Source organism: Pocillopora verrucosa, chromosome 2, assembly GCF_036669915.1.
Source record: "Pocillopora verrucosa isolate sample1 chromosome 2, ASM3666991v2, whole genome shotgun sequence".
NCBI classification, from domain to species: Eukaryota; Metazoa; Cnidaria; class Anthozoa; order Scleractinia; family Pocilloporidae; genus Pocillopora; species Pocillopora verrucosa.
In genome coordinates this window covers 14,815,662-14,834,527 of record NC_089313.1, presented here as the reverse complement: position 1 = coordinate 14,834,527, position 18,866 = coordinate 14,815,662, and the positions used below count along the sequence as shown (strand labels likewise).

Sequence of the window (18,866 nt, the reverse complement as noted above, 5' to 3'; positions counted from 1 at the left end):
TAATCCTGTGAAATGCCTTGAGCTGCAGGCAGTTTACTTATGCTTTCAATGGGTGGCTGCTGTGGAAACCGTTCAGTGATCTCTTATCAGCTGACATTATTGGGACTGGCAAGAGTTAGTTATTGGGACTAAATACTGGCCTTTCCTTCGCTCGATCTAGAGGCACTTCATAATTGGGATTTATGGTTACACTTGCGTTTGCAGCATGAGCTTGTCTAGCACTAAGACTTGTTTCAGTGTAAGAGGGTACACTCTGTGTAGGATTTATGGTTGCAGTAGAAGTTGTAGCCTGAGTTTGCACGCCAGTTGAGCCTACTATGTGGGTGTGCAGTATATTCTGTCTGAAGTTTGGTGTTACCGTTGAAGTTGAAGCATGAGCTCGTGTGAAAGTTGGACCTGTTTCAGTGGCATGAGGTAGTCTCTGTACAGGATTTTCTATTATAGTTAAACCAGCACAGGAGCACAGGAGGGATTGCCTGTAAGTTTTGTCACCGGATTTGGTAACATTGCTGCTAGCAAGTTATCATCATCATCAAATTCAAATTCTGGATCATCTTTAATGTCAATATCCTTCAAAATTAACAAACAGAATGAAACTAAAGACAAATAAATTTACAAGAAACAGTACATGTATGGATTTTTTAGAGGCATTATCAATTTACTTATAAGCCAATTCATTGTTTGATTTTGGAAATTTGTTTCCATTGTCTTGATTCAATAGAGGTATTTCCAGCCCTTCTTTATCAAGCCAAATTATACACGGGAGGTGCAGTATTGTGCATGATTCGAATGGTTGTCTTAATTACTCATTATTACGCATTGATAACTTAAATTTTGCAATCATTTACACAAGAAATCAAGTCGAGTTACTGCAAATCGTACCTTTGATAGATCGGGGCAGCAACACTTTACTTGGCCTTACATACACATACTTGTTTTTAAAAAAGTGATTTTGTAAAATAACCCCAATAATACCTTTTTGACCTGGTGTAAGTGATGGCTTAACGAGCTTATTATGGACTGACATAAGGACTTCAATGTTTACAAGGCGAGGAATGGTTTCTTCAAACGCCTCCATGACGATGACTTTAAAAAATTGACATGCATTAGGAACATGGCTGTGCTCACTCAATGTCACCCTCTTTCCCTGTTGTGGTACAACATTGACTGTTGGGCCAGTAAATATTATTAAATCACCAAGAATGGATTGTTTTCTTTTTCTCTTGCAATCTGAAATACCGATTTGTCTCATGTTTGTCATAGGTCTAAAATGCGAGGAACTTGCGGAACTTGCATTGCGATGGAGGCTCGAGCTTGGATTACGTTGTCTACTATGCGAGCGTCCAGAAACACGAGATACTTCAGCAGTAATATTTGATTGAGTTGGCTGTCATTTGTTTTGATAATACTCGTACTTCCTCAGGAAATTGACGCAGTTGCTGTTCTGATTGCTGCGCCATTTGCCCGACTCCGGCAGCGAACGAGGACGCCTCGAGGATGAGGGAATTTCCCGCCAAAATACACTCCGCTGCGTAGCTGTTGCTCACCGGCTCAGAAATACCAGTCGATAAATCCGCATAGTGATTTCTCTTTCTCAACAGTCAATATTTATTTCTCGGTATATTGCTACGTCAGTCTTTTTCTCAATTAATGTTTTTTCATTCTCGATGGGTAATTTAAAATCTCGCATGACAGTTTTTATTCCCGCACAATGATTTCTATTTCTCATGCAGTAATTTCCCAATCTCACATATCGATCACTGAAACTCGATAGGTAATTTTGGACTCAACCCACTTTTGTCGTGTATGGCTTGCCATATGAAATGGTTTCATGTTGTGGGTCACGTCTAACATCTTTTCGGTTCTGTGAAGACGGCTCTTAAAAATGTTTTTCAAAATCATGGCCGTTCACCTCGAGATTTTAACTCTGAGTGCACCTTCAGCTAAAACTCGGGATTCCAATCCAACCGTGACGTGGGACTTGCCCTCGCATGCTAACAGTAAATGGATTATACTGCACATCAAGTGTACTTAGCAATAATGCTGAGAGAGGAGTCCATTGTGTATTTGTTTACATTTTCTCCAAGTTTCTGAGACAATCCGGAATAATTGCTTGTCAATATGTTTTGAATCCGGCACAGGTACTTTACGTCATTGGAATACTTTAATTTTTAACTACAGACGTGTATAGCTTCGTTCTTTAAGCAGCAAATATTGCTTAAAGAAGAAAATGCAAGTCAATTGGAAGTCACTATATTCATATTACTGGACTGTTAAGGTTAACTAGCTTGAGCAATCGTGCCAGCGGAGGCACCAGAAGTCTGATCAAGTACTTTAAATTCATTCGGTCATTTGGTCACGCTTTTAAATAACGGGAGGCATGTTTGGGCTTACAGGACAACTGACCTTGAAAGAGTGGACATATTTTTAGAATGCTAACCGAAACAATTTCACGAGACATTCGAAATAAACAACAAAGTACGTACAAAACCAATATTCAAGAACTCGCTAAAACCTAAACATCACTTTCCATTGACGACTCTAAGCAAGGTTAAGGACAAACCCAAACACGACTATTGATGACGAATATCGTGCGAGAGTTAAGCCATATTACAATGGTCTAGGACAAATCACTGAAAAGGTAAAAATAAATGTGTGGTCTTGCAGCACATGACAAACCAACGGTCGCAGGACTCTCACAAGGATTTCAAGATAATCTAACAGGCCTAAACAAATCCCAAACACTTAGTCAGAACATATCTAAATTTAGTAGTTCCCAAACACTTCTAATGTTGGTAGTTTAATGGAAAGTGATTAGCTGCCAATATACCACGCAAATTTCCGATTTTTAATGCACGAGGCAAATCAAATTCCGAAAGACAAGTAAGGGCTTTCTTGAGAGCGGAATCGAAACTAATAACTTCACAATCTGAGTTCCCCAACTTTCTCTTTCTCACGAAAGCGAAATGTCAGAATGACGCTCAAATGACATATTTGGCTTGTGGTTGACAGCTAGAGCTTAACCGCACCAATCAGGAACTGTAGACAATGATCTTTCTCGGAAATCATAGAAAATTATTCATCATCCAGTATTTCCTAGAACCCATTGGGAAATTTCCCTGTTGACTGGTTATAAAATTCGTGTCGATTGAAAATCGCAATTCGTGGTTATCTGAAGACAAGCTAACGTTCTTATCCCTCTCAAAAGGAATTTGCTTTGTAAGAGCTTTGACAGTAGGTTATGGCAGCCGGCGGAACATCATCACCAACTCCTGCTGGTCTCAGTGGACCCTCAGTGGCGGACCTCTCGAAAGAAAAAACGAATGGGACAAGGTTGGCAAGACTGCTTATTGACGAAGGAACAAAGGTTTTAATGAAATTCTTCCATTCTATGCATCCAGAGTCAACCTTACAGAACGCATTGAACAACAATCGCCCAAAGCTCGATGGGCTGAGGCGGAAGCAAGTAATATTTGATGAACAGTGGGAAAAATTGTTTCCTACCTCAGGTAAACCGCCAGACTCGAAAGACTTTGACATCACCCTCTTACACTTACTACTCCGTGAAATTTGTCATCTAACGGCTCCTTCGACCGGATGGCGCAAAATGCCTGCCGACACTGATGCCAGCCCTGAAGCCAGCATCGTGCGTATCAAATGCTATAGAAATGAGCTTTGCCACAGTGTTTCTATAGGAGTTCCGAATGACGAATTCGAAGACAAATGGAATAAAATATCTTCATCTTTGGAAGTACTTGAGGTTGCCGCCCATCGGAAGAAACTACAGTCCCTGAAGAGTGCTACCACCGATCACGAAGCTCAATTGGTTGAAGAGGAACTCGAACAATGGAGGAGGGAGAAAGAACTTGAGGAGATTGGAAAAGTCTCTGAACTCTCCAGTTGTCTTCCTGATGACTTTTCAGAAGAACATGTTATCGGCCGTGGTGATCAAATACAAGACATCAAAGAAAAAGTTCAAAGTGGAACGGTTCCTGTAATTCTGATCACTGGTGGACCAGGATTCGGAAAGACGACAGTAGCAAAGCGAGTGGCCTGTGAATTAGCCAAACCCGAGAATGAAAGAACTGTGTTGTTTTGTAGCTTATCATCAAAGACTACTTTCAACGAAACGACTATGGAAATGATCAACTCATGTCGTAAAGTGGTCAACACGCAGGTACCAGAGAATCCGGGGCAGTGGCTCAAAGACTGGAGCAAACAAATTCAAGACCAGGTCACTTTTGTTCTTGACAATGCAGATGGTGTCATCGAGTCTGAAGATCGAGAATTGTTCCTCAATTTCTTACGTGATGTAAGAATGTTGTCGCCACAAAATGTCACATTTGTAATAACTACAAGAAGAACATTTCAAAATACCGACCTGAAACCAAAAGAAGTCAGGCTACGCGAGTTGTCAAACGAACAGGCCAGAAATCTTCTAGTTGCTCAAGTTCACCTCCACGAACAAGGTTTCCAGCAACAACTCTCTAAAGCAGAGCGCATTGTAGAACTTTGTGGCTGTGTTCCTCTGGCCTTGTGCGTTGTTGGATCTCTGCTTTCAGATTACACCGAAGAAACTCTTATTAAAAAACTGGAGAAAGAACCACTTGCTGTACTAGAAGACGATGAAGGATCTGTAGAAAAGGCCCTCAAGACCTCTTTTGATCTATTGACTGAAGCTGGACAAGAAGCCCTCGTTCTAATGTCAACTTTCCAGGGGTCTTTTGACTCAAGTGCTGCCGAGGCTGTAATGAAAGCGTGCTCAGTTCCTGGAATTCAGCCCATCAAGATTATTCGCTCCTTGAAAAAGAGTTCGCTCATCGAGCAACCAAGTTCCCAGAGGTATCAAATGCATCCACTCATTCACTTGTATGCAAGGAAGATTGGTCAAGCCAAGTATGCCGATCTTTTAGCTAATGGAGAAAAACTGGCCTGTGTTTATTTCATTTCTTGCCTTGCGAACAACGCCGACTTGTACTGGAAAAAAGGCAGCTGCAAAGAATCCCTCTTTTTATTCAACAAGGACAGAAACAATTTCGAGCATTTTCTTCGCATTTACGCCCAAGGAAGGGAGGAAAAGGATGTAGAAATTATGGAACGCTCTTTAACTCTTTTGGAGAGTTTTCCTCAGAAGTGCATGTATTTGGAAAGGTGTCTTCATCCAAAGAATTATGTCCAGTTCCTTGAACAGTTACTGGACACATTTGACTCAACTGTTCAGCCAATGCATGTTGTAGAACTTTCGTGTCTTCTTGGACATGAATATAGGAAGAAAGACCAAAAGAAGTACAGCGAACTTATGCAGAGAGCGGAAGAAATTTATCGCCTGAATGCTGCGAAGTTTAAAGAAAATCCGTTATCAGAAGTTTACTTTCACAACAGTTACGCACGCTTCCTTTCCGATAAAAAAGATTCTAAAGAAAACCAAAGAATTGACCAAGAGACTCAATCAGCTCTACATGTCAGCAATGCAAGTCTGGGTGAACTTCATCCGGAAACAGCAGCAACTCTTCTTCTTTCAGGAATCATTGCCAAGCGCCGTAAGGAGCGTGATACAGCTACAAAACAGCTTACAAAGGCGTTAGAACTCTTCGAACGGTGCCTTGGTAAACATTTTATGACAGCCGAAGCCCTGAAGGCCATTGCAGACCTTCGTTTGTTTCTCGGTGGAGAAACAAAAGAGGAAGATGACTTAAAATTTTGCCTCAAGTATTATAACGCAGCCATAGAAATGTTCGACGATCTCGTCGAGGGTGGAAGCAAAGCAAGCATCCTGACATTGAAGAACTGCGCAGCTTGTCACCAGAAAATGGGAAACTTTGATGAAGCAATGACTTTATTCAGAAAGGCAGAACAAGTTGCCGAGAGAGAATTGGAAGAGAATCACGAATGGAAGGTCTTAATCAAGACTACATGGGCCATGTTACATGACGAGATAGGAAACAAGGATAAAGCGAAAAAAATGATGCTTGAAGGACTGTCCATAGCCAAAAAACTAGACTTGCCAATAGCAAAGATGGGAAACAAAGACCCGATACGATCGTTTATCAACCGTTATTCAGAGGATTTCCCTGAGACGGAATTCCCAAGTAAGTACTGTATCCAAGTTAGCAGTTAATAGACGGCCCCCCCCATAACTCAAACCTAGCCCAGGCCTACTCAAACCAAAACTGATTTGCCGAAGAACTCCGCCAAATAGTTATTATTATTTTATCCTCGATATTTCAAGCCTCTCAATAACTCGAACCAGTTTTTGTTTTCCTTGCGGATATTTTAAAATAACCTTGCCCTCGGTAACTCGAAACAACAACAACAAAAAAAGAGCTTTACTGCTATGTAGCGCGTTGAACTGATTTGAAGCAGGCGTGTCCTCCTGTGTTGTAGTAATTCCTGATATCTACCGCGGTGTCTTCAACTTTCAGGAGGAGAAAAGAAGAAAGGAAAAAGAAGATGAGAGGGAAAAAGAAGAACGGCAGTTAAGATTCACAATAATAATTTCAAGAAAGGTGAAGGTGTCTGGCCATAAATGTATTTGCAAGGGACTATAAGGAACTGACTTATAAACAAGGCATTTCTCAAGTTCCCAAAGCTCCAAATATTTTTCGAATATTTCTTCTTTTTTCTTTAAAAGAAAATGTTTCTAGGATCAGATTCCTTGAGCAAATCACGCCAGTATACGGAGTAAGAAGAGTTACAATTTTTGAACTAATCCGCCACATAACTGACGATAAGGTATTGAACACTTTTTTAATCTAACTTCTGTTATTTGATCAGTCAAGCTTTCTGGAGCCTAGAAGAAAGAGCCGCACTATCCTGCAATTAATTCATTAGATTAAGGTCGGCTTTCCCTCCTGAACCTTGGGTTGGAAGGGCAAATGGAGCAAAACAGTCGCTGACAAGGAGAAGAATCGATATCTGTTATGTTCTTCCACATGGGACAGATGTCGAGAAAAGACGGGTTACTCTTCATATGCCTCCTCGACAACTAAATTCGATTAGAGTGCTTAAATATCACAATGTAAAGATTACCCCTGTGTTGTCAGTTTCTTAAGCAAATTCATCATGCCGTTTGTTCTTAATCTTAGAAGGCTCGTTAACGTCTTGAACTCGGGATATTTTCATGATCAATGCTATCTGCATTATGAAATGCTTTCTATCCTCAAGAGAAATTGGCTTTTTTTAATCAATCAAATAAATATTCTTAATTATTTGCACTCCGCACTCTTATTGGCTTTGGACTTGACGTGCGAGAGGTCGCAGCCAGTCTACTAAAATAAATAATGGGGCGACCCTAAAAGCCGGAACGGCGGAATGGCGGAATGGCGGAATGGCGGAAAATGACCCCAAATCCTAAAACACGGAACGGCGGAAAATGACCCCAAATCCTAAAACACGGAACGGCGGAAAATGACCCAAATCCTAAAACACGGAACGGCGGAAAATGACCCCAAATCCTAAAACACGGAACGGCGGAAAATGACCCCAAATCCTAAAACACGGAACGGCGGAAAATGACCCCAAATCCTAAAACACGGAACGGATGTCAGGGCATGTTGCACAAATTTTGTACAAAGACACCAAGCGCTTGGCTCATTTATCCTCACGACGATAACGCGCGTGACTAAAATTAAGTGTTACTAATTTTTTCCTTTCACTGAGTGGTATAAATAATAATGAACCATTATGCATGAAAGATAACTGCGTTTTCGCGTTGTAAACCTGTTTAGTTACCTTTTGTTATGCAAAATTTGCCATGAGTTTTAGTCGCGGCATAAAAAGTCGCACAGCATGTGAAAACCAACTCGACATACCACATTACAATAAACAATTATAACTTTGACACGTTTCCTGGTCACGTCTGCATTGATTTATTGAAACAATATCTCATATGCTTGTAACTGTGAGAACATCACAGGAACGTTTTCAGGCTTCTTAAAATATGACAACGTTCAGCCCTAGCTCCAAACTTAGACTAGCGTGAGAGCAAGCCCTCGTTACGAGCCCTTCAATACGAGCGTCTTTTCATCCACGACTAAGTTTTGGGACTTGAGTAACACTAGTTGAAGCGAGGTTTGCAGTGTGTCACGCGCGTGGGAATTTCTCATGGCGTGAAAAGACAAAAGAAAGTTAGCAGAAGGAAGCCGTCAAGAAGAATTTAAAGAATTTCTTCGCGACCAGGTGTCCAAAATACCACCGTGCCCAAACTTAGACTAGCGTGAGAGCAAGCCCTCGCTACGAGCCCTTCAATACGAGCGTTTTTTCATCCACGAATAAGTTTTGGGACTTGAGTAACACTAGTTGAAGAGAGGTTTGCAGGGTGTCACGCGCGTGGGAATTTCTCATGGCGTGAAAAGACAAAAGAAAGTTAGCAGAAGGAAGCCGTCAAGAAGAATTTGAAGAATTTCTTCGCGACCAGGTGTCCAAAACACTACCATCCTTCTGTGCACACGGTTCCATGCACACAGCTTGAAACCTAACGATATGTTCACTTTTAATCCCATGGAGTATTTTTGCCTCTTTGAGGAAAAGACGCTTTTCCTTCTCGTCCTCACCTAACAGTTTTTTGATAACGACCTTCTCAGAATTGTTTCTCGCCACAAAAACCAAACCATAGGATCCTCGACCGATAGCCTCTTCTTTGTCTCGCAACTGCTTCCACTCGAATAATGGTAAACCATGACAATCCAAAGATCCGTCTGAATTACACTTCCCTTTCAGAAAGGGCAATTTAAACGCCATAGAATTGATGATTTGCAATTTGTTGAGGAACAGAAGAAATCCGCTGAACGAATTGGTGAAATAGCCTCTTTTTTGTTTAGAAAGTTTATTTCTTCGCTGATATGTAACCCGTAAATTTCACAATAGGATGGTGGTGTTTTGGACACCTGGTCGCGAAGAAATTCTTCAAATTCTTCTTGACGGCTTCCTTCGGCTAACTTTCTTTTGTCTTTTCACGCCATGAGAAATTCCCACGCGCGTGACACACTGCAAACCTCGCTTCAACTAGTGTTACTCAAGTCTCAGAACTTATTCGTGGATGAAAAAACGCTCGTATTGAAGGGCTCGTAACGAGGGCTTGCTCTCACGCTAGTCTAAGTTTGGAGCTGGGGCTGAACGTTGTCATATTTTGAGAAGCCTGAAAACGTTCCTGTGATGTTCTCACATTTACAAGCATATGAGATATTATTGTTTCAATAAATCAATACAGACGTGACCAGGAAACGTATCAAAGTTACAATTGTTTATTGTAATGTGGTATGTCGAGTTGGTTTTCACATGCTATGCGACTTGGGGCTGAACGTTGTCATATTTTGAGAAGCCTGAAAACGTTCCTGTGATGTTCTCACATTTACAAGCATATGAGATATTATTGTTTCAATAAATCAATACAGACGTGACCAGGAAACGTATCAAAGTTACAATTGTTTATTGTAATGTGGTATGTCGAGTTGGTTTTCACATGCTGTGCGACTTTTTATGCCGCGACTAAAACTCATGGCAAATTTTGCATAACAAAAGGTAACTAAACAGGTTAACAACGCGAAAACGCAGCTATCTTTCATGCATAATGGTTCATTATTATTTATACCACTTAGTAAAAGAAAAAAATTAATAACACTTAATTTTTGTCACGCGTGTTATCGTCGTGGGGATAAATGAGCCAAGCGCTTGGTGTCTTTGTACAAAATTTGTGCAACATGCCCTGCTATCCGTTCCGTGTTTTAGGATTTGGGGTCATTTTCCGCCGTTCCGTGTTTTAGGATTTGGGGTCATTTTCCGCCGTTCCGTGTTTTAGGATTTGGGGTCATTTTCCGCCGTTCCGCCATTCCGCCATTCCGCCGTTCCGCCGTTCCGGCTTTTAGGGTCGCCCTAAATAATGTCTCATGGAAACTTAATTAGTCACGTCTGAGAACTTAGCATAACAATTTTGTGGCCAAAAACTTTGACGCAATTAACCATGTTGGTTTGTTAGAAATAAAAGTTTTACAATGGTCTGCTCTTCAAGCCTTCTCGGTATGTTCTTGTAAGCCTTGTTGTTCATTGCGTCAGCTCCTGCCGGCATTTATTAAGGCGACATTCTTGGCAGCCCGATACATCCGGCTGAATTGAAAACATTTCTCGGAATCTGCCTCCAAGACGGATCGATTTCCTAAGAATTTTGTACTATCACAATAATTTTATTTAAGCTTCCATGAAAACTGCTTGAATTTCACGTGTACCACGTTTCTGTCCCTCTTTTAAACATGGAAATACCATAATTAGTAGATGAAGATATTACTTCTTTATCTAATAACCTCAAATTCCCAAGGGAATGAGCAGTACTGACAAGTGAAACGAAAATTTTGTTAATGATGTCGTTTACTAATTGGAAATAAAAAAATCATCTTGAATCTCCAACCGTGAAAAACACCTATGAGACCAGTCATTATTTATGGCCGGGGAGGGTGTGGGGTGTCGTGGGATTTTAGTTGTGCCCATGACCTCTCTCGTTTGCTGTTAATCGGCAGTCAATTTCCCTAAGTCCCTCCATTATACTCAATTCCCCATCCTATCTCGTAAAAACCATGTGATCCCCTCCCCCCGCAGAAAAAATGATCCTCCGAATTGTATTTCGCGGAAATCAGGGAACGAAACCAATATTCCCCGTTTCTCATGGTGCTGGCGTGTCGTTGATGAGTAGCTGTGAAAAGGCTTTTCGATTTCATTGCTATCAAGTCACTTCAGTGGATGAGACCTTGTCTACTCAGAGCCAAGCGTGTGCGAAGCGTGCCTCATTAACTGAAATGGAGGTTCACCAACGTTGAGGTGAGTGATGTATCAGAGTATACTGTACCACACTAGCTGAATAACTAACGAAACAAAATATTACCTTACCAATGAGAAGTGCCGAGGCTCATTCGTAGGAAGTAATTCAATCTCGCATGGAAAACGAGTAAAGGGGGTTAGTTTCTAAAGAAACTGTGGTGCTGCGTCGGTGGGAGAGTATAACAGGGTAATTTAGTATTATCAACTGAGTTGATAACGTAAATTGGCCACCGTAAAGAGTTTCAAAGCTGACGTTTTAGGCGTCAGCCCTTCGCCATTCGCTCTGACGAAGGGCTAACACTCGGAACGTCAGCCTTTAAACTCTTTACTGAGGTTAATTTGTTTGGTAAATCTGTTTCTCTTTTACCTGATAAAACAAAACATTTGAATGCTTTTCTATTTGATTTTGTTCTCGTCTTGAATCGACACTATAAAACAAGCTATTTCGTAAGTGGATGCGGAAAAAAGTTCTACCTTGCTAGGCGTAAGAATTATGCTGCGTGGGCAACTGGAGATATACTCAGGCGAACACTTAACAATAATAACTCATTCGAAGACTACATTTCTGATGAGTTTAAATGAAACCACACTGCTTATTATGGACTGACATAAGGATCTCTATGTCTACAAGGCGAGGAATGGTTTCTCCAAACGCCTCATGACGATGGTCTCAACTTGTGCTTCGTTCATGGCTTTAAAAAATTGACATGCATTAAGAATATGGCCGTGCTCACTCAATGCCATCCTCTTTCCCTGTCGTGGTACAACATTGATTGTTGAGCCAGCAAGTATTATTCAATCGCACAAGAATGGAGTGTTTTCTTTCGCTTGCGATCTGAAGTACTGATTTGCCTCATATTTGTTATTCGTCTAAAGTGCGAGGAACTTGCAGATCTTGCATTGTGATGGAGGCTCGAGCTTGGATTACGTTATCTACCATGCAAGCGTCCAAAAACACGAGATACCTCAGCATTAACATTTGATTGAGTTGGCTGACATGTGTTCTGATAATACTCGTACTTCCTCAAGAAGTTGACACAGTTGCTGTTATGATTGCTGCACCATTTGCTCGAATCCGACAGCGAACTAGGACTCCTCGAGGATGAGAGAATTTCCCGCCAAAATACACTCCGCTGCCTAGCTGTTGCTCACCGGCTCAGAAAAAGCAGTCAATAAATCCGCATAGTGATTTCTCTTTGTCAACAGTTAATATTTATTTCTCGGTATATTGCTACGTCAGTCTTTTTCTCAATTAATGTTTTTTCACTCTCGATGGGTAATTTAAAATCTCGCATGACAGTTTTTTATTCTCGCACAATGATTTCTATTTCTCATGCAGTAATTTCCCAATCTCACATATCGATCACTGAAACTCGAAAGGTAATTTTGGACTTAACCCACTTGTCTTGAATGGCTTGTCATATGAAATGGTGTCATGTTGTGGGTCACGTCTAGCATCTTTTTGGCTCTGTGAAGACGGCTCTTAAAATGTTTTTCAAATTTCATGGAAACGTTTAAACTTCGAATAAGAAAAAACCGCGCCTTTCAGTTTGAGATTTTAACTCTAAATGCACCTCCATGTAAAACTCGGGATTCCGATCCAACCGTGACTTGAGACTTGCCCTCGCATGCTAACAATAGATGGATTATATCGCATATGACGTGTACTTAGCAATGATGCCGAGAGAGAAGTCCATTGTGTATTTGTTTATATTTTCTCCAAGTTTCTGAGAAAATCCGGAATAATTTCTTGTCAATATGTTTTGAATCCGTCACAGGTACTTTACGTCATTGGAATACTTTAGTTTTTAACTACAGACGTGTATAGCTTCGTTCTTGAAGCAGCAAATATTGCTTAAAGAAGAAAATGCAAGTCAATTGAAAGTCACTATATTCATATTACTGGACTGTTAAGGTTAACTAACTTGAGCAATCGTGCCAGCGGAGGCACCAGAGGTCTGATCAAGCACTTTTAATTCATTCGGTCATTTGGTCACGCTTTTAAATAACGGTAGGCATGTTTGGGCTTACGGGACAACTGACCTTGGAAGAGTGAACATATTTTTAGAATGCTTACCGAAACAATTTCACGAGACATTCGAAATAAACAACAAAGTACGTACAAAACCAATATTCAAGAACTCGCTAAAACCTAAATATCACTTTCCATTGACGACTCTAAGCAAGGTTAAGGACAAACCCAAACACGACTATTGATGACGAATATCGTGCGAGAGTTAAGCTATATTACAATGGTCGAGGGCAAATCACTGAAAAGATAAAAATAAATGTGTGGTCTTGCAGCACATGACAAACCAAGGGTCACAAGGATTTCAACATAATCTAACAGGCCTAAACAAATCCCAAACACTCAGTCAGAACATTTCTAAATTTAGTAGTTCCCAAACACTTCTAATGTTGGTAGTTTAATGGAAAGTGATTAGCTGCCAATGTACCACGCAAATTTCCGATTTTTAATGCACGACATATATCAAATTCCGAAAGACACGTAAGGGCTTCCTTGAGAGCGGAATCAAAACTAATAACTTCACAATCAGAGTTCCCGACGTGTATAGCTTCGTTCTTGAAGCAGCAAATATTGCTTCAAGAAGAAAATGCAAGTCAATTGAAAGTCACTATATTCATATTACTGGACTGTTAAGGTTAACTAGCTTGAGCAATCGTGCCAGCGGAGGCACCAGGGGTCTGATCAAGCACTTTTAATTCATTCGGTCATTTGGTCACGCTTTTAAATAACGGTAGGCATGTTTGGGCTTACAGGACAACTGACCTTGGAAGAGTGAACATATTTTTAGAATGCTTACCGAAACAATTTCACGAGACATTCGAAATAAACAACAAAGTACGTACAAAACCAATATTCAAGAACTCGCTAAAACCTAAACATCACTTTCCGTTGACGACTCTAAGCAAGGTTAAGGACAAGCCCATACACGACTATTCATGACGAAAACCGTGCGAGAGTTAAGCCATATTACAATGGTCGAGGACAAATCACTCAAAAAGTAAAAATAAATGTGTGGTCTTGCAGCACATGACAAACCAAGGGTCACAAGACTCTCACAAGGATTTCAAGATAATCGAACAGGCCGAAACAAAACCCAAACACTTAGTCAGAACATTTCTAAATTTAGTAGTTCCCAAAGACTTCTAATGGTGGTTGGCTTGTGGTTCACAGCGGGAGCTTAACCGCACCAATCAGGAACCGTAGACAATGATTTTTCTCGGAAACCATAGAAAATTATTCCCAGAACTCATTGGGAGATTTCCCTGTTGACTGGTTATAAAATTCGTGTCGATTGAAAATCGCAATTCGTGGTTATCTGAAGACAAGCTAACGTTCTTATCCTTCTCAAAACGAATTTGCCTTGTAATAGCTTTGACAGTAGGTCATGGCAGCCGGCGGAACATCGTCACCAACTTCTGCTGGTCTTGGTGGACCCTCAGTGGCGGATCTCTCGAAAGAAAAAACGAATGGCACAAGGTTGGCAAGACTGCTTATTGACGAAGGAACAAAGGTTTTAATGAAATTCTTGCATTCCATGCATCCAGAGTCAACCTTACAGAACGCATTGAACAACAATCGCCCAAAGCTCGATGGGCTGAGGCGGAAGCGAGTAATATTTGATGAACAGTGGGAGAAATTGTTTCCTTCCTCAGGTAAACCGCCAGACTCGAAAGAATTTGACATTACCCTCTTACACTTACTACTCCGTGAAATTTGTCATCTATCGGCTCCTTCGACCGGATGGCGCAAAATGCCTGCCGACACTGATGCCAGCTCTGAAGCCAGCATCGTGCGTATCAAATGCTATAGAAATGAGCTTTGCCACAGTGTTTCTACTGGAGTTCCGAATGACGAATTCGAAGACAAATGGAATAAAATATCTTCGTCTTTGGAAGTACTTGAGATTGCCGCCCATCGGAAGAAACTACAGTCCCTGAAGAGTGCTACCACCGATCACGAAGCTCAATTGGTTCAAGAGGAACTCGAACAGTGGAGGAGGGAGAAAGAACTTGAGAAGATTGGAAAAGTCTCTGAACTCTCCAGTTGTCTTCCTGATGACTTGTCAGAAGAACATGTTATCGGCCGTGGTGATCAAATACAAGACATCAAAGAAAAAGTGCAAAGTGGAACGGCTCCTGTAATTCTGATCACTGGTGGACCAGGATTCGGAAAGACGACCGTAGCAAAGCGAGTGGCCTGTGAATTAGCCAAACCCGAGAATGAAAGAACTGTGTTGTTTTGTAGCTTATCATCAAAGACTACTTTCAACGAAACGACTATGGAAATGATCAACTCATGTCGTAAAGTGGTCAACACGCAGGTACCAGAGAATCCGGGGCAGTGGCTCAAAGACTGGAGCAAACAAATTCAAGAGCAGGTCACTTTTGTTCTTGACAATGCAGATGGTGTCATCGAGTCTGAAGATCGAGAATTGTTCCTCAATTTCCTACGTGATGTAAGAATGTTTTCGCGACAAAATGTCACATTTGTGATAACTACAAGAAGAACATTTCAAAATACCGACCTGAAACTAAAAGAAGTCAGGCTACACGAGATGTCAAACGAACAGGCCAGAAATCTTCTAGTTGCTCAAGTTCACCTCCACGAACAAGATTTCCAGCAACAACTCTCTAAAGCAGAGCGCATTGTAGAACTTTGCGGCTGTGTTCCTCTGGCCCTGTGCATTGTTGGATCTCTGCTTTCAGATTACACCGAAGAAACCCTGATTAAAAAACTGGAGAAAGAACCACTTGCTGTACTAGAAGACGATGAAAGATCTGTAGAAAAGGCTATCAAGACCTCTTTTGATCTATTGACTGAAGCTGGACAAGAAGCCCTCGTTCTAATGTCAACTTTCCAGGGGTCTTTTGACTCAGGTGCTGCCGAGGCTGTAATGAAAGCGTGCTCGGTTCCTGGAATTCAGCCCATCAAGATTATTCGCGCCTTGAAAAAGAGTTCGCTCATCGAGCAACCAAGTTCCCAAAGGTATCAAATGCATCCACTCATTCACTTGTATGCAAGGAAGATTGGTCAAGCCAAGTATGCCGATCTTTTAGCTAAAGGAGAAAAACTGGCCTGTATTTATTACATGGCTTGCCTTGCGAACAACGCCGAATTGTACTGGAAAAGAGGCAGTTGCAAGGAATCCCTTTTTTCATTTAACAAGGACAGAAACAATTTCGAGCATTTTCTTCGTATTTATGCACAAGGAAGGGAGAAAAAGGATGTAGAAATTATGGAACGCTCTCAAACTCTTTTGGAGAGTTTTCCACAGAAGTGCATGTATTTGGAAAAGTGTCTTCATCCAAAGAATTATGCTCAGTTCCTTGAACAGTTACTGGACACATTTGACTCAGCTGTTCAGCCAATGCATGTTGTAGAACTTTCGTGTCTTCTTGGACATGAATGTAGGAAGAAAGACAAAAAGAGGTACTGCGAACTTATGCAGAGAGCGGAAGAAATTTATCGCCTGAATGCTGCAAAGTTTAGAGAAAATCCGTTATCAGAAGTTTACTTTCACAACAGTTATGCACGCTTCCTTTCCGATAATAAAGATCCTAAAGAAAACCAAAGAATTGATCACGAGATTCAATCAGCTCTAGAAGTCAGCAGTAAGAGTTTGGGTGATCTTCATCCAGAAACAGCAGCAACTCTTCTTTTTTCGGGAATCTTTGCCAAGCGCCGCAAGGAACGTGATACAGCTAAAGAACAGCTTACAAAGGCGTTAGAAGTCTTTCAACAGAGCCTTGGTAAACATTTTATGACAGCCGAAGCCCTGAAAGCCATTGCGGACTTTCGTTTTTTTCTCGGTGGAGAAAGAAAAGAAGACGACTTAAAATTTTGCCTCGAGTATTATAAAAAAGCCATAGAAATGTTCGACGATCTTGTTGAGGGTGGAAGCAAAGAAAGCATCCTGACTTTGAAGAATTGCGCAATTTGTCACCAGAGAATAGGATACTTTGATGAGGCAATGGCTTTATTCACAAAGGTAGAACAAGTTGCCGAGAGAGAATTAGAAGAGAATCACAAATGGAAGGTCGAAATCAAGACTTTATGGGCCATCTTACATGACGAGATAAGAAACAAGGATAAAGCGAAAGAAATGATGCTTGAAGGACTGTCGATGGCCAAAAAACTAGACATGCCAATTGAAAAGATGAGAAACAAAGACCCGATACGATCGTTTATCAACCGTTATCCAGATGAGTTCCCTGAGACGGAATTTCCAAGTAAGTAACGTATCCAAGGTAGTAGTTAATACAGGGCTTCCGATGACTCAAACCTAGCCCAGGCCTACTCGAACCAAAACTGATTTACCAAAGACCTCCGTCATGTAGTTAGTATTATTTCATCCTCGATATCTCAAGTCTCTCAATAACTCGAACCAGTTTTCGTTTTCCTTGCGGATATTTTCCAAATAATATTTCCTCGGCAACTTGAAACAACAACGAATAAAGAGCTCTACTGCTGTGGGGCGCGTTGAATTGATTTGAGGCAGGCGTGTCCTCCTGCGCTGTTGTAATTCCTGATATCTACCGCGGTGTCTTCAATTTTCAGGAGGAGAAAAGAAGAAAGGAAAAAGAAGATGAGAGGGAAAAAGAAGAACAGCAGTCAGGATTTATAATAACAATTTGAGTAAAGGTTAACGTCTCTGGCTATAGATTTATTTATATGAGACTATATGGAACCGACGTTTTAACAAGGCATTAGACAGGTTCCCAAAGCTCGTAATGTTTTTCAAATATGTTGTAATCTTCCTTAAAAAAAAAGGTTTCGGGATCAGATTCCTTGAGTAAATCACGCTGGTGTACGGCAGTATTAATAGAATACCGCAGAAGAATAACGCAATTTCTAAATAATCCGCCACATGCCTGACGATAAGATATTGTATACTTTTTATGGACAAACATTTTCATTTCAAAGAAAGTTAATTTCTTTTATTTGATTAGTCAATCTTTTTGGAGCTTATAAGTAAGAGCAGCACCATCCTGCAACTAATTCATTTAATTAGGGTCGGCTATCCCTCCTAGACACCAGGTTGGAAGGGCAAATGGAGCAAAACAGTCGCTGACAAGGAGAGGAATCGATATCTGTTATGTCCTTCCATATGGGATCGATGCCGAGAAAAGACAAGATTCTCTTCATGTGCCTCCTCGATAACTAAATTTGATTAGAGTGCATACATATCACAATGTAAAGATAACCCCTGTGTTGTCAGTTTCTTAAGCAAATTCATCATGCCGTTTATTCTAATTCTGAGAAGGCTCGTTAACGTCTTTAACTCGGGATATTTTCATGATCAATGCTATTTGCATTATGAAATACTTTCTACTCTCAAACGAAATTGGCTTTTTTTATCAATCAAATAAATAGTCTCAATTATTTGCACTCCGCATTCTTATTTGGCTTTGGACTTGAAGTGCGAGAGGTCGCAGCCAGTCTACTAAAATAAATAATGTCTCATGGAAACTTAATTAGTCACGTCTGAGAACTTGGCATAACAATTTTGTGGCCAAAAACTTTGACGTAATTAACCATGTTGGTTTGTTAGAAATAAAAGTTTTACGATGGTCTGCTCTTCAAGCCTTCTCGGTATGTTCTTTTAAGCCTTGTTGTTCCTTGCGTCAGCTCGTGCCGGCATTTATTAAGACGACATTCTTGGCAGCCCGAGACATCCGGCTGAATTGGAAACATTTCTCGGAATCTGCCTCCAAGACAGATCGATTTCCTAAGAATTTTGTACTATCACAATAATTTTATTTAAGTTTTCATGAAAACTGCTTGAATTTCACGTGTACCACGTTTCTGTCCCTCTTTTAAACATGGAAATACCATAATTAGTAATTAGTAGATGAAGATATTACTTCTTTATCTAATAACCTCAAATTCCCAAGGGAATGAGCAGTACTGACAAGTGAAACGAAAATTTTGTTAATGATGTCGTTTACTAATTGGACATAAAAAAATCATCTTGAATCTCCAACCGTGGAAAACACCTATGAGACCGGTCATTATTTATGGCCGGGGGAGG

At 40.7% G+C, this 18,866-nt stretch overlaps 1 protein-coding gene across 3 annotated transcripts; it reads left to right on the top strand.

Annotated features, from left to right (window-relative positions):
- Positions 1 to 1,822: 1,822 nt before the first annotated feature.
- On the top strand, positions 1,823 to 18,418 carry LOC131777677 (nephrocystin-3-like). 3 transcript variants are annotated; one of them, XR_010716688.1, is made up of 3 exons: positions 1,824 to 6,089; positions 6,423 to 7,253; positions 18,264 to 18,418. XR_010716688.1 is itself a non-coding variant. In XM_066162429.1 (2 exons), the coding sequence occupies exons 1-2, from the start codon at positions 3,242 to 3,244 to the stop codon at positions 17,422 to 17,424; spliced, it is 2,880 nt and encodes a 959-aa protein (XP_066018526.1). In that variant the 5' UTR covers positions 1,823 to 3,241; the 3' UTR covers positions 17,425 to 18,418. The 3 variants fall into 3 exon arrangements, 2 of the variants coding, with proteins under 2 accessions (XP_066018526.1, XP_058962867.2); XM_066162429.1 differs by lacking the exon at positions 6,423 to 7,253 and having other exon boundaries at positions 1,823 to 6,089; positions 17,393 to 18,418; XM_059106884.2 differs by lacking the exons at positions 1,824 to 6,089; positions 6,423 to 7,253 and adding an exon at positions 13,603 to 17,064 and having other exon boundaries at positions 17,393 to 18,418.
- The last annotated feature ends 448 nt before the right edge of the window (positions 18,419 to 18,866 follow it).

Bases quoted from the DNA above. Each gene is read 5' to 3' on its own strand.
- LOC131777677 (XM_066162429.1), top strand. From the start codon at position 3,242: ATGGCAGCCGGCGGAACATCATCACCAACTCCTGCTGGTCTCAGTGGA. The intron at 6,090-17,392 runs GTAAGTACTGTA...TTCAATTTTCAG, and splicing joins CCCTGAGACGGAATTCCCAA to GAGGAGAAAAGAAGAAAGGA.